Consider the following 14,506-nt stretch of genomic DNA (forward strand, 5'->3'; position numbering starts at 1 on the left):
GGTGGGGTACGGGGAGCCCTCTGCCAGGAAAGCCCTCCCGCGCTGCTGCCGGCGGCTCAGCTCCCGTGCCGGAACACAGAGAGGGAGGGGGGGAAAAAAAAAAAAAGAAGTGCCAGCACATTTTAACATGTTGTAGCATATTTGTAAACATCGTTAATCACGGATTAGCAGATGGTAATGTTAATTGCACCTGTGGAAGTAACAAGACCTCAAGGTTGATTACATTTACAAACTGGGACGGGGGCTGCGGCGCGGCGGAGATTCCCCACCGCCAGGGAGGAAGGTGCCCCTTGGGCGACCGCTCCTGCCCCAGCCACGCGGCACCTTGGGCCGTGGGAGCACCTCCAGCTCTGCGAAAAGAAGTTGGTCTCTGTGCCAAAGCCCTTCCAGCCTCAGGAAACCTCACTGGGACCCAGCGATGGATTTGACGGAATGGGACTCTTCCAGTCGTGTTGATAATCTGTGCACAGAAGTGAAATCTGGGGCACGAGCCAGAGCTCCTCTCGCAGCCAGTTCTCCCTGGAGTTGATTTTTGAGGGTTGAAAAGGTTTGTGTTCGCCCTTGTCCGAGGATAAAAAGGCCAAGGCGCAGAGCGCATCTTCTGAACCAAGGAGGACAAATATTTTGCCACTGTGCTTAAAGACACTTTGATTATTGAGAAATCATTTTGGAAGCACAATTACTAAATTTTAAAATCAATTTGGTAAATAAGCCTCTGAAAGGAATCCATGACAAGCAGCAGGGAAGGAAGAATTGACTTTCAGATTACACACACACACTTTATTCATATCTAAATATCAAAGAGACTGTATGTACAAACAGAAGTAATCAGGAAGCATGTTTTGATCTTGCTGATGTACACAAAAAATGACAATTAATGTCCTCCTTTATGATATAAAGCCAGGAGTTTTTTACAGTTACATTACAGGGACGATTATAGTCAAGCTTAAGGCTAAAAATAATGAAAGACTATAAAAACTACATTTTAACATTTAAAAATATCCAGGAAATTAACTGGAGAAGCAGGCAATGATCCAATTAATGGATCGCATTTATTAGATCAGGGGCGAATCGCACAGCACAAAGCTCCATCTCCAAAGGTGCGAGTGTGCAGAGGTCCCCGCGCTCCTCACGGGTCTCAGCCCGGAGCAGGCTGGAGCTGGGGCAGAAGGAGAAAGCATCGGCCACGGCAGATACATCCAAAAGTGACACCAGAGGGGCACCCCAGTGGAAAAAAGTAGGGCCAAAATTTGCCACGGAGGGAAACGGGCTAAATGCAAACAGCAGAGCCATCCGGAGTGGGATTTACTGCACCCACAAAAGCCTGTATTGCTGCTCTCAAGCAAAAAGAGAGCCCTGGTTACACACTCAAATTCCTGCCTCTTAAAATTCAAGCCTCGTGCAACTCCCAGTCAGCCTTCTCTGATACTCCAGTGCCAAATCGAGGTGCTCCGTGGATACAGCGGCTGTACGGGGAAACCGGCAGGGGAATCGCGATGGCTGCTGGACTGATGGACAAGCGCCTGCGGGAGCTTCGATCTACCTCGCTCGTCCTGTTGGCAGAGCCGCTGCGGGCACTGAGGTTCCAAAGCTTTTTGGGAGCCTTCCAGAAGTAAAGTAGCTGCTCCGTCGTTACTCACCTGCCTCCTCCTTTGAGGAGTGAGCCGGCGTGGCTAAGCACAGTCTGAAAGCGCCCGGCTTTCCCAAACACACGCAAACCCAGCAACGTGCCTCATCTTACTGAGTACTGCTCAAATAAATACAGAAAAAAGGAGAAATTGCAGTTCCTATGAAATCAGAAAAAATATATATACTAACCTACAGGTCAAGAATAAAGAAACTGCTTTATCCTCATCCCTGCTGCTTGAAAGGAAGGATTCAGTTAGCCCCAAGCGCTGAATCTTTCTGCTGAAAAATGACCAAATCTGAGCCACGGGCACCCTCTGCTGGGGCACCCACGGCTGCAGGAGCAGCGCTGGTGCAGGGGGAGCTGGCCTGCAGCCTCCCTGGCCACAATCCTTTTTATTTCAACATTTAAAAAAAAAAGACACATTCGCCTACAAAACACAAGAGCTGTCACCCCAGCAATGCACCAGTTCACCGTTATTCAGTGACCAGCTCACCTTCCGACTTGGACAACAAAGCCGAGTCGACAGCTGTTGTTTCGGGGGGATTTGAATTTTGTCCTTTTCCACTGGAGAGAGCGAAGGGGCAGACGCAGCTCACGATATGTACCACCGTGCCAGGCACCCTCTCCATCGCAGCCACAGCAGTGAGTACTCAACACCTTTGAAGAGCTCCATGTCCTGTCCTGCCCTGCCCCCCATCCCAGGCATCTGGGACGTCCCCAGCCCCACAGCCCCCCACCGCTGCAGCACCCACCGGCCAGGCCCTCCCAGGGACCCATCTGAAAAACCTCCACATCCACAGACCGGTTTACAGACTTCATTTAGCTCAAAGGAAAGTCCTAATTAGTCACTCTGAGTGATTTACTTGTTCATTTGGAAGGGGGGGAGGGAGGAGACTAAGCTGAATTGTTTGAAATTATCCCTAAAGGGCACTGTAAATTAAGTGTTAATGAGGAATCCTATGCAAAGGGCCACAGTAGCTAAATAAAATAATTAAGGTGCTAAGTGATAACATTCATTTGGTTCTCAATAATTTAGCCAGCCTGGTTTTCAACCAGGATATTTGCAAATGAAGCCACCCTCACCCCCTCCCACGCCATCAGCGGGGACGGTGGTGCTGGGGCAGCTCAGCATCCAGTAGGATCAGGCCCACCATGGAAAGGAAACTTCCCCGGCAGAAGAGAACAAGCTCCTGATTCTCCTTCCCACCTGAAGGAAGTGCTCTGTTCCACTAATCACACTCTGGATTTATATATGACACAAAAAGGATTGATTTGAGTCTACAACCAATCTTCACAGAGGCTTTATTTCAATGGGCCGCGTTTTTCTCTGCTACAGCTGTTTTCTAACAGCTCATGTCCATCCTTCGGCAGGGCTGCAGACCTGGTTCACAACCAAATACAACAGGGTGTGTTTTCAGACATTCAAGCAGCAATATACAACAAAGAAACCACCTCGGCATGAAGAAATTGCTACCGAGTAGTCCCAAATCGTACCTGGTTCTCACCAGCACCCTCTTGGCTGCTAAGGAGGGGCGGTGGGCTCGGGCACGGCTGCTCTCAACGGCAGCACCAGCCGAGCACCCTCTCTCACCCCCAGCCCAAATTCTCTCCACAGCACAAGCAACGTACAAAGTCCCCGGCGCAACAAGCACAAGGCTTGCAGCCATCACCGGGTGGTATTTCACTGCAAAAACCAAAGGATTTGGCTGTCTGCTTTTAAAACCTAGCTTTGTCTCCCTTCCTTACAGCCGGTCCTCCAAGGTGCCGGTGGGAGGTGTCACCTAGTGCCTGCAGGTCTCCGACTTCAGCGTTAAGCCAGGGTTCGGGTGGTACTGTGCGTCAGACAAGATCCGGCTCAGGCCAATGGGGCTCTCCCTGTAACTTGCTGCAACGGTGAAGACCCTGGAAAGAGCACTTCCGCATCCACACCAACAGAGCACAGCCACAAAACGCCGAGCAGCTTCCCCCGCCAAATAAAAGAAAACTTCAGTCACCATGCTTCAGCTTTTGGCTGCAGATGGAGTGCAGGAGAATACCTGTAAGAAAGTAAAAATAAATTTAAAAAAAAATAATCTTTTTTTAAACTACAAAAAAATTATTCTGCGGGTCTGGATGTTTGTTTGATTTTTCTAAATACAGAAATTTGGACTATGATGCCTTTGTGCATCAGAACTGTTTTTACCAGTAGCAACAGAGACGTTCAGTGACTCGATCCCGGGGTGAAGCGCTCTGCCAGGGGGTATGGCCAGCATCCGATGGCACAAGAGCTGCGTCTCTAGGGAAAGTCCGTCACCTTCACTACCTGCAAGACAAAGACACTGCTCAGGTCAGCTCGCAGCCACTGCTACCTCCCTTTTTCCCCTGCTGAGTACAGTTCCTGCTAATGCTGTGTCACAACTACACCCTGCCCCTAAGCTCACCAGCAACCTCACCAGCTCCCACGCAGGAGCAGCCAAGAACTACCAGCGGCGAGATGGGCACCTTACCTGCCTTCCCTTCCTGGCCCACTCCAGTCTCCCCGGACCTGTTCTCCAGTATCTTAAGTGTTTTTGAGGGATACCTGTGCAACACGCCTGCATGCACAGCGTAAAGTGCAGAGCCTTGTAGCCTGAGTGGGAAGATCCCCTGTGCAAAGAGCCACCGTGCCAGCGGACGCCTGCCCACGTACATGACAGACAAAGCAGACAAGAGGCCACGGGCCTGATCTGGTCCAGCAAATCCCATATCCCTATTGATAGTGACGGGTTCAGCCTTTTCAGCACACAGTACCACCAGCTGGGTGCAACTTGTGAATGCAGACAGTTTAACCAGAGGCTTCAATTGATTAGTTGTTAAACCGTCCAACAGCCCTGATATGTTTGGGCTGATACACTGGTGAAACAGAGTTGAAATCTATCCCAGGTCATTAGTAGTTGTTTGACTCACACTGTCACAAAGGGAAATGGAAAGGGAGAGGCTTTAAACAATCCTGCGCGTAGACAAGTGAAAATGCAGAAGACCACAGACCTCCCAGCCCGCTCAGCTCCCCAAAGAATTCTTCCACATTCATTATTTAGAGCTACAAAGACAGCTACACGGCTGCAAGAATACCCAGCTCATTTCTAAGACACGCTCATCCTCTGATAAAACAGGCTCAGCATGCGGGAAGTGAAATACTCCCCTTCAACAGCCATACCCCGACCCCAGCTGAACCCCAGACTCGTCCTGGGACAGCACTGCCGGGACATGCGCTGCCTGCCAAGGGTTTCTGCGCCTTCTGCCTGCGTGACCGGTGCTGTCACCAAGCTTACCTAAATTTGGACACTTACCTGAAGTTTTACCAGCATACAGGGATGCCTTAGGCACCATCTATGCCACTGGAGAATCACTCCTCCACAAGGTAAATGAGCTCTTTGCTGGGCTGAGCTGCCACAAAATTCTTCCCGTTGTCTACTTACAGCACCTCCCCGGCAGGCCCGTCCCTATGTATTGATCTGTGCAACACCCCTCTGTGCACAGGGAAGCAGAGTGCTGTTATTCCCATTTCATAGACTGGAAGCTGAAGCCCCGTCTCATGTTTTTGCTGGCCTGATCTAACTAGCAAGCAAAAGAACGCTTTGGGTAATGCATCTTGCATCACCTTCCCACATGAAATAAGCCACACTGCCAAAAGCACCCTTTGGCTGGCATCAGTGAACCTTCAGAAAACCAAAATCCCATCCTAACCATTATTTTCTTCTTTCTTTAAGCCAGAAGGGCAGACAAGACGTGGGTGAGTTACCTAAAGTCACACGGGAAGCCTGGGTGACACAAAGAATCAGAGCCAGGCCTCCCACGGCCCGGCCTGCCTCTGCATCACTAGACTATGGCTCTCTAGGGATGCTTCAAGAAAAAAAAAAAATTATCCTACTTTTTCCTGATTCAACACAGAAAAGTTTTACAACTTACAGCCATATTTGTCTCCTGAGCTTCTCAAACCACACTCTCGTGGGACTCTCCAACCGGGACAGCAGCTATTGCCAGAGGTACGATGGCTCCTAGAGCAATCCTCTCCTCTCCCTGATAAGGGTCTTACGATTCCTAATAAAGGCAGCAATTTTGCTTCCAGCTTTTACAAAGCTTTTTATGGCTCTGGCTGCTTAAAATAATTAGGACCCATAAATTCAGGGCAAAAAGACTTGCACGGAGTGTGACACAAGGGAGGGAGTACTGACTGAATCAGAATAAATCCTAGTTTATACTGGTGAACAAAACACTTCCACATCTTTGACTTCCATCTCTTAGCTTTTTGCCTTACTGACAGGCCTCAAAGACCAGAGTTACAGCTTGGCTGAAACGATAAAACAGGTTTCCTGCCCCGTTTGCAATTAACACCACTGTAACAACTGCAGTTTCCAGCAAAGGAAGTTCAAATCCAGGCAGAAGCAGCCGTGCCGGCAGTTCAAAGAGATACGCAAAATGAGCATCTCGGTAAAACCACCAATTCCATGAACAGCCTTAAACCCCAAGCTAAAGACTGAATGTGTAAGAGGAACAAATTACCCAGAAACTCTTCTTGCTCAGACATCTAAGTGCTCCCAATCTGTTCCTGTTCACACAAGGCTCCCAGTCTTCAGGGCCGCCAGCCTGCCTGTCACCTTCGGCAATGACTCCAGTGCAGACAACATTAAGCCGGACTGTCCAAATCACTCCCTGCCAAGCCAGCGAGGATGCCAGGAGGGTGAATTCAAGTCTGCAGATGCTTAACTTACAAGGCAATCTGTGCAATGCTAGGAAGCTCGCTACCATGCTAAATTATCTCTGCTGCTCTCTGTTTGCCGCTGCAGGTATGCTACATATTCAGATCTAGGACGCTTCTTCAAACAACCTCAGCATCGGATGACTGTAATGTTCAATTTTCTTTTCAGCGAAGAGTTAGTGCTCAGCAGAGAGTTGAAATCATTACTGCTGCAAGGTCCGGGAGCTCTCCTCATGCATCTACCAATCAGCCTCCAATCTCCCTTGACAAAAGGATATTTGGACTTTTTCCTGGAGAAATCTCTCATAATTCAAGGTAACGACACCACTGCCACTTTCACCCCCTTCCTTTCTCCTGGTGTTGTCGTCGTTTCTGGGATGCATTTCTTTGTGGTCCATCAGCAGGGCTGCCAGCCTCCCTACTCCCTTTATAATATAGCTCCACACATCTTGTAGAGATGCCAGATTTGCGGCGTTGTCTTGTCAGTATTTCTAGGAGTTCAATAAACATTTTAATTAAAGAAATGTCTTCTGAGCCAAGAAAACCGCAGCACAGGGCAGGATTACAGCCCCTTGATGGCTCATCGCCAGCATGACACTACTTCCAAGCGTAAAAGCTCAAACCAGCTCTTGTGACAGGTGACACAACGTGGGGGGCTACAGCATGGCTGCAGAAGGGCGCCTAGAGCAGCGCTCTTGGGTGAATTTCTTTCTCTATCTGCCAAAAGGCCGTTACTCCCCTTCTCTTCACCTCCTAGGAAGTTGCACAACCCTAAACTCTGCCTACAAAAGACAGCATCCTTTGCAAGTGTCCTCCACACAAAGAGGGGGGAGAAGCAGAAGGCCCTGGAGGAATCACCCAGTTTAGGTGCTCAGGAAAGCGTCACCCGTCGCCCAAACAGCACACAGGTCTGCCTGGGAGGAGGCTACGGCTACACCAGCTCCTCCTGCTGATAGCCCAGCAGCCAACAGCTCCTGCCTTCTCCTAAGCATACAGAGCAGCCACTGACTGGTCTCTGTAGTGGTGTCTGTGCCATAAAGCTCAGCTTCGTGTTCAGAGCATCCCCAGCAACAGCTCCTCATGCTTTTTTCCAGACCTGGGCACAGAGACATATTCCTGTTTTTTTTTAAGAAGGAAACATGACAGAGCAAAGACATGGCACAGCTCGCTATTGCAGCCTCAGCGCAGCAAGCGCAAACACGCACCTCCTGGGTCTCACTCAGGTTTGTGGTTCACCAACCCAGAAAATCTAAGTTCAAGGCTCTAGGACAAGATCAAAAGTGCACTGTGATCTGGCAGAACACAGTGCAAAACAACCCGTTGTGGCTGCACCGACACAGACCGGTCCTGCCACTGGAAACTGCCATCTAGACCCTCTGCAGCTACTAAACTGGTTTGGTCTTGCAGGTCCTACTGGGAGGTTTCTTGGCTCCTCCTCTTTTTCTGGGTCCCTATTTCATTTGCAGCCAGATCATTCTAGTACTTCTTGCTCAGCTTTTCTTTTCCAGACCAAAGCGTGATGTAACGTAACAGACCTGCAACTAGCTTTGGAGTGAAACATCACCCTGACCATTCCCTCACACATGCACTTCCACCAAGCCCAAAGCTCCGGAAATTGAAATACCGATTACTATAATGACGGGTTTATTCCACTGAAATTCCAAGCAACTGATGACAGGAACATTTTCCACATCCTCAGGCTGGCTGACCGTTCCCACGACTTCCCAGCCTTCTGCAGTTTTAGCCTAGGAAGAGAAAGGAAACAAATGTTAAAAAATTGACTACTTTTCAAACTTAAGAAAAAAATAAGTCATGTCTGTAAACATGCCTTTTTTTTTTTTTTTTTTAACATTTTCAGTTAAGCTGAATGGCTTTTCTGGGTTTTTTTGGCATCCCTTGAATTTTTACCACCAAAGTCCTCCCAGCGCCAGCACACAAACCTTCATTTAAGAAGAAAAAAAAAAAAGAAAAAGTAATTTTCTTTCTAGTGTTTATTCCAGTTCAGCAAGCAAACAAACAGCAACTGAAAAGCTTTTTTTTGCCCATACAACAGTTCTAGGAAGGTTTTTGCCAGGAAAGCATACAAAAAGAGTAGTGTTAAACAAATTAGCATAAGGCTAATCCACAGAGCAATGCAGTGGAAGTTCTCAAGTGCAGGCTCAGCCACCAGAAGCCCACAGTAACGTTTTCAAACGCTGATGCCAAAAATCAGCTCATACAAAAGGCAGGGCACTCAACACTCAGTGCCTCACATAACCAGAGAACCAGCCTTCCCTCCCGCACCCTAGTAAAAAGAGCCTTAATTATTTGTCTCGGAAATCCATTTTAACAATAAAAGAACTGTTGCTCCTTGCCAGCTACATTTCCTGTGAAACTGGCACTTTTTACATTACGTTATATCAAATTTACACCAGCCAGGCAATGCCAAGGGTTACGGCAGTGAATCTGGGTCCAATTAAATGAACTGCTGCACTGGCTCAAAATGTTAATAATTCAGACTTTACAGTAACAAAGTGATTCTTCCAGCTGTTTCAATTAAATATCAATATATTTTATGTGCCTTTCATTTCGCCACCACCCAGAGCTCCAGCTGCCACAGACCTATTGTACAGCTGGACAAGGGTTTTCTAGCACACCAGGTGGGAACAGTCCCGACTTACCTCCACTTGCCCTCCTCGCAGTCACTCCAGACTGTGACAAGCTCTTCCTCAAAGGGACACAGGCATGCAGCGACCCTGGGAGCACAGACCGGGTGCCTCCATTCCCCTGAGGGTCTGCAGCCTCTGCCCTCCCACCCTATACAAAGCCTCCAACCCCACTGCTCCCCCAGGTCTGGCGGATCCCACACGAACAGGGGAGGGCAGATGAGAGCCTGCAGCTCCCTGCTCTGCACACACACAATATTCAGCCAGGGCACAGGGGATCTCCACGAGGACTCAGGGCAGTCATACAGTGCTATCACAGGGGATGGACGCACTCTGCCAATTCAAAGCAACATCCCTGGGTTTGTTTCAGTTTAAATCATGTTTTTTCCACAGGCATTCCCTTTCCTTTTCCAGCACATTTGGCAAAGGGCCCCTATCTCATCTCACCGCATAGGTGGAGCGTAAACAGATTCCCAGCAGCTCACACCAGCCCTGGATTCTCCTCTCCCCTGCTCCAAAGGCTGCCCAATGCTGCCATCGTGTGCCTGGGCCCTGGGATGCTGCTTCTGCCTTGTGCTGGGCAAGACCTGCTGCAGGCATAGCTCTAGTGCCGGTCCCCACAGACAGAAAGGGAGACAGAGCCCGTCTTACCGAGCTCGCAGCATGAGTACGGGAGACAGACAGTGTCATCCTGCCATCATCATCTTCCAAAAAAGACTCCCACCCCACTCGATGGAGTGGGACTGGGGGTGCATGCCCATAAGAGGTGGTCCGACAGCACAGACCATCGGCAGCAAACAGGAATGCAGACCAGGAGCAGCGGACGCTGCAAATAACTGAGTCTTTTTCCTGTACCTCCTCTCTATTCAATACACGCAGTATTTCAGGCTTCTTGAAAGGAAAAGGAAAAAAACCCCATGGATCATTCTACCTTCAAAAAGCCACGGAGATCATCTGTGCTGTAGACATCGAAGACTTCCATGGCTCCAGAACTAGCTTTGCTCACTGTCGGTGTCAAGGGGCAGCTGCAAGAAAAGAATGGAAAAGTGTCATATGAGAGCAAAAAAAGGAAATCCAGGAGAATTTTTCTTTCTATATTTCCTTCTCTTGCCTCTGCCACCCAATTCCAACTACTGCGCTAAAGATCTAGCTCACTATAATGATATATTTTCCTATGGAGATTAGGAGGGCTCAGAAATTAACCTAGGAAATAGGCTGTAGCAGTTTTGCGCACAGATGGACAACTGAAACACAAAATAGAGTAAAGCAAAAAGGACCCAGGGAGGTTCCTTACCAGCCTGGAATACCACGTCTCACAGCCTCCCTGCAAAGCGCAATGCAAAGCAGCAGCGAGACAAATTCAGCTCTCAAGTTCAGTCCTAGAAAACCCTCTAAAGCATCTGTCAAGCAATGCAGGCTAGAACCTCTTTGGGAGCCAGCAGGAAAAGAAAGAGAAAAGCTGAAGGAGCAGATAACCGACCCTGTACCTGTTCCTCTGGCTTGTCACCACTCTGTCCACCCCCAAGAAATAGGCAGAGCGCAGCAGTGCCCCAAGGTTCATGGGATCCTGAATCTGCTCCAACACCAGCCAAATCAGCTGTCGGTTCGGACTCTCTTCATCCCCCAAATCAGGCTTCTCAGCTTCCTCCAAACTCTTGAAACGGAGAGGAGTGGCCTCCAAACAAACTCCCTGGTGGACCTGACCTCTGCAAAGAGCATCCAGCTCTCTCCTTTTGACGTGGTGCACAGGGACTCCCCGGGCCATGGCCTGAAGGACAAACTCACTCATAACACGCCGCCGAGAGCCACTGTTCTCCTTGAGGAACAACCTGAACAGGTCCCTCCTCGACTGGGAGAGGGCCAGGGAACAGGGTGCAATCCCAAATAAGATCTCTGAGCCTTTAGTCCTCTCGATGGACAGAGGCTTCCGTTCCAGGCTCTTCCTTGCCTTTGAGAAGTCATCCTCTCGCCAGCTCCACGATTCCCTGTTGGCTGTCACAGCCTGCCTGACTCTGCTCTCGTACGCCTTGTGCCACGGTCGTGGCCGGCTCTGTGGAGCCAGGCCCCCACGGGAGGCACGGGGGGGGGTCACTGGCTGAGCACCCTCCGGGAGGGCTGGTGCATGAAGCTGACCGCCGCCATCCCCACCTCGGGGTGGCCCTTCCTCATCCCCACGCACGGCAGGCGGTGCGAAGTGCGGGGGCCGCTGCTCCCGCGTGGAGCCGTGTCTCACCCCCCACCACCAGCGGCTGGCGGGCGACAGCCCCAGGGCCCTCCACACACCGGACCTGAGCGCCTGCTCCATTGGCACCCCCAAAGGCCTTTCCACGCGGGATGGGCCAGCGCTGGCACCGGCGGCCTAGCCCACGGCAGGCGGTGCGGCCCTCAGGCCGCGGCTGAGCTGACAGGAGGCGGCGCCGCACCACCCCACGGGAGGCCCTGAGTGGGAGAGGGGGTGGGAAACACCGAGCTCGGCTCCACAGCCGGCCCGGCCGCAACACAGGGACGGCGGCGGGGGTGTGGGGCCCCTGCGGGGCTCGCCAGCACGGCAGAGGGGCTGCCGGCGCGCAGCGGGCGCCGCGGACACGCGTGGGCCCCGCCGCCGCCCCTCTCCTACCGTCCGCCGGCGCCGCGCCGCTTCCGGGCGGGCACGAGGCTGACCAACGAGACGGGCATCGCCCCGCCCCGCCCCGCAGCGCCGCCTGGCGGTGGGCGGGGGCGCAGCCGCGCCGGGCCCGGCCTCGCTCCCGCTGCCGGGAGGCCTGAGGGGAGCGGGTGGTCCCGGCACCGGGGCCCCAGCCCCCGGCCACGGCCCGCAAAGGTCCCCCCGCAGCCCTGAGGGAGGAGGGCAGCTTTGCAAAGGGCAGGGTTGGTGCTGGCCCCAGCTCCTCAGCGGGGAGCTGACCCCGCCGCCACCCGCGGCCCCCACTGGCAGCGCCTTAATTAAGCGGAAAACAGCTTTTGGTCGCTTCATTAGGGCAGCTCGCAAAGGCTGGGGAGAGGGGCAGCATCCCACAGCCTTTCAGCCCAAACAACCGGCTCCACCCAGGTCCAGCAATAAAAGCACCAGGGCTTCAGGAAGTCCTGGCGTTGGCCTGGCACAGGTATTTTTAACATTAAAAAAAAAAAAAAAAAAAAAAAAAAAAAAATGAGTGTTTGGCCTGCATTTACCTCAAGGGAGTGGGGATTTTTCTCTGACCCCATTCCCAAAGGCCGTGTGTGCTCAGGCGCGCTGTCAAAGCCCCCCGGACAATGAAAACTGTCCCAACAGCATCTAATCGGCTGGAAACGCACGTTCCGAGGGCGAGGGCCCGGCCCATTTACCACCCAGGCACGGGAATGGCAATGTGCTTCTCTAAACACAGGCAGAAGGGGCTCCGATGCTGCCACGGGACTCAACTTGCCCCAAACCTGTAACTTCACACCAAAATGCCGCTTTTCTAATTACGTGATAGTTTATATCCATCTTTTAATTTCATAAATGGATAGACAAGGGGCAGGCAAACAGGGAGCTGGGTCATTCACAGCAACAGGTACAGGACCAACCCCCACATGCAGCTTTAGGGCTTCCTGGGGTTTATCCCCCACACAAACACACCCGCGTGGGCTACGGGGGACAAACCACGTTATTTTTAAAGGATTTTGCAGAGAGAAGCAAGAAGTCCTTTTCTGTACTGTTTGCCTGAAGTACTGGCAAGTTATGTCAGGCCTCAAAAATATGAAATTGCTTTTACACATTCAGAGGTTGTAAGTAAAATCCTATTTCTCCTGCTGATAACCAGAGCCAACTGTGCCCATGGTTCTTCCCCCCAAAAAATAAGAGCTAAGACTGGTCACCTGAGAGCACATAATCTGCCAGATAAAGCGTTTGCTGGAGGCAGAGCAGTTTTAACATAACTGATGATACATACACTACAGATTGCCAAAAAAAAAAAAAAAAAAGCACAAGAATAGGGAAAAAAACATGGTTTTAATTCTACAAAGGCTCTCCACCTATTTACAAGGTATCCAAAATACCTGCCTCAAATCCAGCAACGGCAGCCAATCCAGCTATTCGTTACTTATGTGCAAAAACCTTGTGTTCCCAGGATAGCAAGCTGAGCTCACGAATATGCCCCTGCACTTGGACGAGCAGAAAAGGGACTGGGAAACAAAAATGCCTTCAGTTAACGACGACGATAACCTGTCTTGCTTCGAGGCAAGCACGAGAGACTGAAAGAGTTCAATATCCGAGGCCGAGCAGCACCAGGAGCTCATCCCTTGCATAGTTTAGTCAAACCCAGCCGTGCCCAGCAGCCTGCCTGGGGATTTCAGCCAAGCCCTGTGGAGCGCGGCTTCATTTTGAACAAGGACGGGCGAGTCCAACCTCCACAGGTTATCGGCGAAACAACTGGATGCTATTCTGCTCTAGAAAGCAATTACGGTTTTTCTCATGAAGAACCAAAAAAAAAAAAAAAAAAAAATCACACATTTCTGTTTGAACTCTTCCCCAAAGAAAGGTTTAGCTGCGAACAATAAAAAGGATGTTATGTTTTAACACAAAAACTGCTACGTACACAACAAAAGAACCACGGTGTGCCTCTCTCTTTATTCTTTATTTTACAGTTCACAATTAGAAACCTACTGATAAATTACAGGTTCACCCTCCTGTTTGGGGTTTTTAAATGCCTCAGAGTCGTGCTGCCAATCCCACCTCATCCCAGGAAGGGGGCTCAAGGTGCCAGCAGGTTACAGGAGGCTGGCGCAGGCTGCTTGGCTGCTCTAACCCCTCCGCGGGCCGCACTTCACATGGGAAGTGCACGGGCAGCAGGAATTACCCTCTAAAACCACATTTGAAATGGAAAAATATACTGGATATCATTTCAAGGTTATTTTATAGACTTGCAAATGTTACAAATGTTCTTGGGGAAAAAAACCCACCAAACTCCCAGGGCTGCAGGTCAGCCAGGTTGTATTTGCAGGGAACAACTGCCCGGACTCACCCTTTTTCAAGGCCTTACCTCTTAAGCAATTCTCTCCTTTTACAGAGCAGAAAGATAAGTTGGGTCCCTTCTCAGCCATGCATTTCAACATCTGCTTAACTTTGTACACAGCTGTGGCCACCAATTCGTATTTTCACCAGTGCTACCCACGCCCCCCCCCCCCCCTTTTTTTTTTTTTGTTTCTGCTCAGAAGTTCCTAATTTCTCAACTTTTTCTTTTGGCCTCCAACTGTTAGTTCAATCATCTTCTCTTAAAGACGGCACCCACTGCACAGCGCGCCTGCTGAATTTCAACAAGCTCCTGCAAAAGAAGCACTATGGAAAATACCAGGAGTTTCCGTATCGAGCCTAGCTGACCATCACAGCGGCGTTATAAAAAAAGCGCAGTCGTGCTTGAGCCTTCCTTAGCCAGGTGCCTCCGAATTGCGGACCATGGTGGGACGGAGACTGAAGAGCTTTTCCAGCTGGTGTGGGCTGTCTGCTGCGGTGAGGATCGCTGGCTGCGGGCAGACCGGGAGCAGCCGCTCCTTGCG

At 50.7% G+C, this 14,506-nt stretch overlaps 1 protein-coding gene across 1 annotated transcript; it reads right to left on the minus strand.

Annotated features, from left to right (window-relative positions):
• Positions 1-2,901: 2,901 nt before the first annotated feature.
• Positions 2,902-11,641, minus strand: MRM1 (mitochondrial rRNA methyltransferase 1). The gene is made up of 5 exons (XM_054209489.1): positions 10,480-11,641; positions 9,924-10,017; positions 7,972-8,092; positions 3,813-3,932; positions 2,902-3,666 (listed from the first exon to the last, which is right to left on the minus strand). The coding sequence occupies exons 1-5, from the start codon at positions 11,295-11,297 to the stop codon at positions 3,617-3,619; spliced, it is 1,203 nt and encodes a 400-aa protein (XP_054065464.1). The 5' UTR covers positions 11,298-11,641; the 3' UTR covers positions 2,902-3,616.
• Between the last annotated feature and the right edge of the window lie 2,865 nt (positions 11,642-14,506).

Source organism: Rissa tridactyla, chromosome 7 (genome assembly GCF_028500815.1).
Source record: "Rissa tridactyla isolate bRisTri1 chromosome 7, bRisTri1.patW.cur.20221130, whole genome shotgun sequence".
NCBI classification, from domain to species: Eukaryota; Metazoa; Chordata; class Aves; order Charadriiformes; family Laridae; genus Rissa; species Rissa tridactyla.

Excerpts from the sequence above, each read along its gene's own strand:
- MRM1 (XM_054209489.1), bottom strand. The coding sequence starts at position 11,297 with ATGGAGCAGGCGCTCAGGTCCGGTGTGTGGAGGGCCCTGGGGCTGTCG. Across the intron at positions 8,093-9,923 it reads ATCTCCGTGGCTTTTTGAAG|GCTAAAACTGCAGAAGGCTG; the intron begins GTAGAATGATCC and ends TTCTCTTCCTAG. Across the intron at positions 3,933-7,971 it reads ACCCGTCATTATAGTAATCG|GTAGTGAAGGTGACGGACTT; the intron begins GTATTTCAATTT and ends TTTGTCTTGCAG.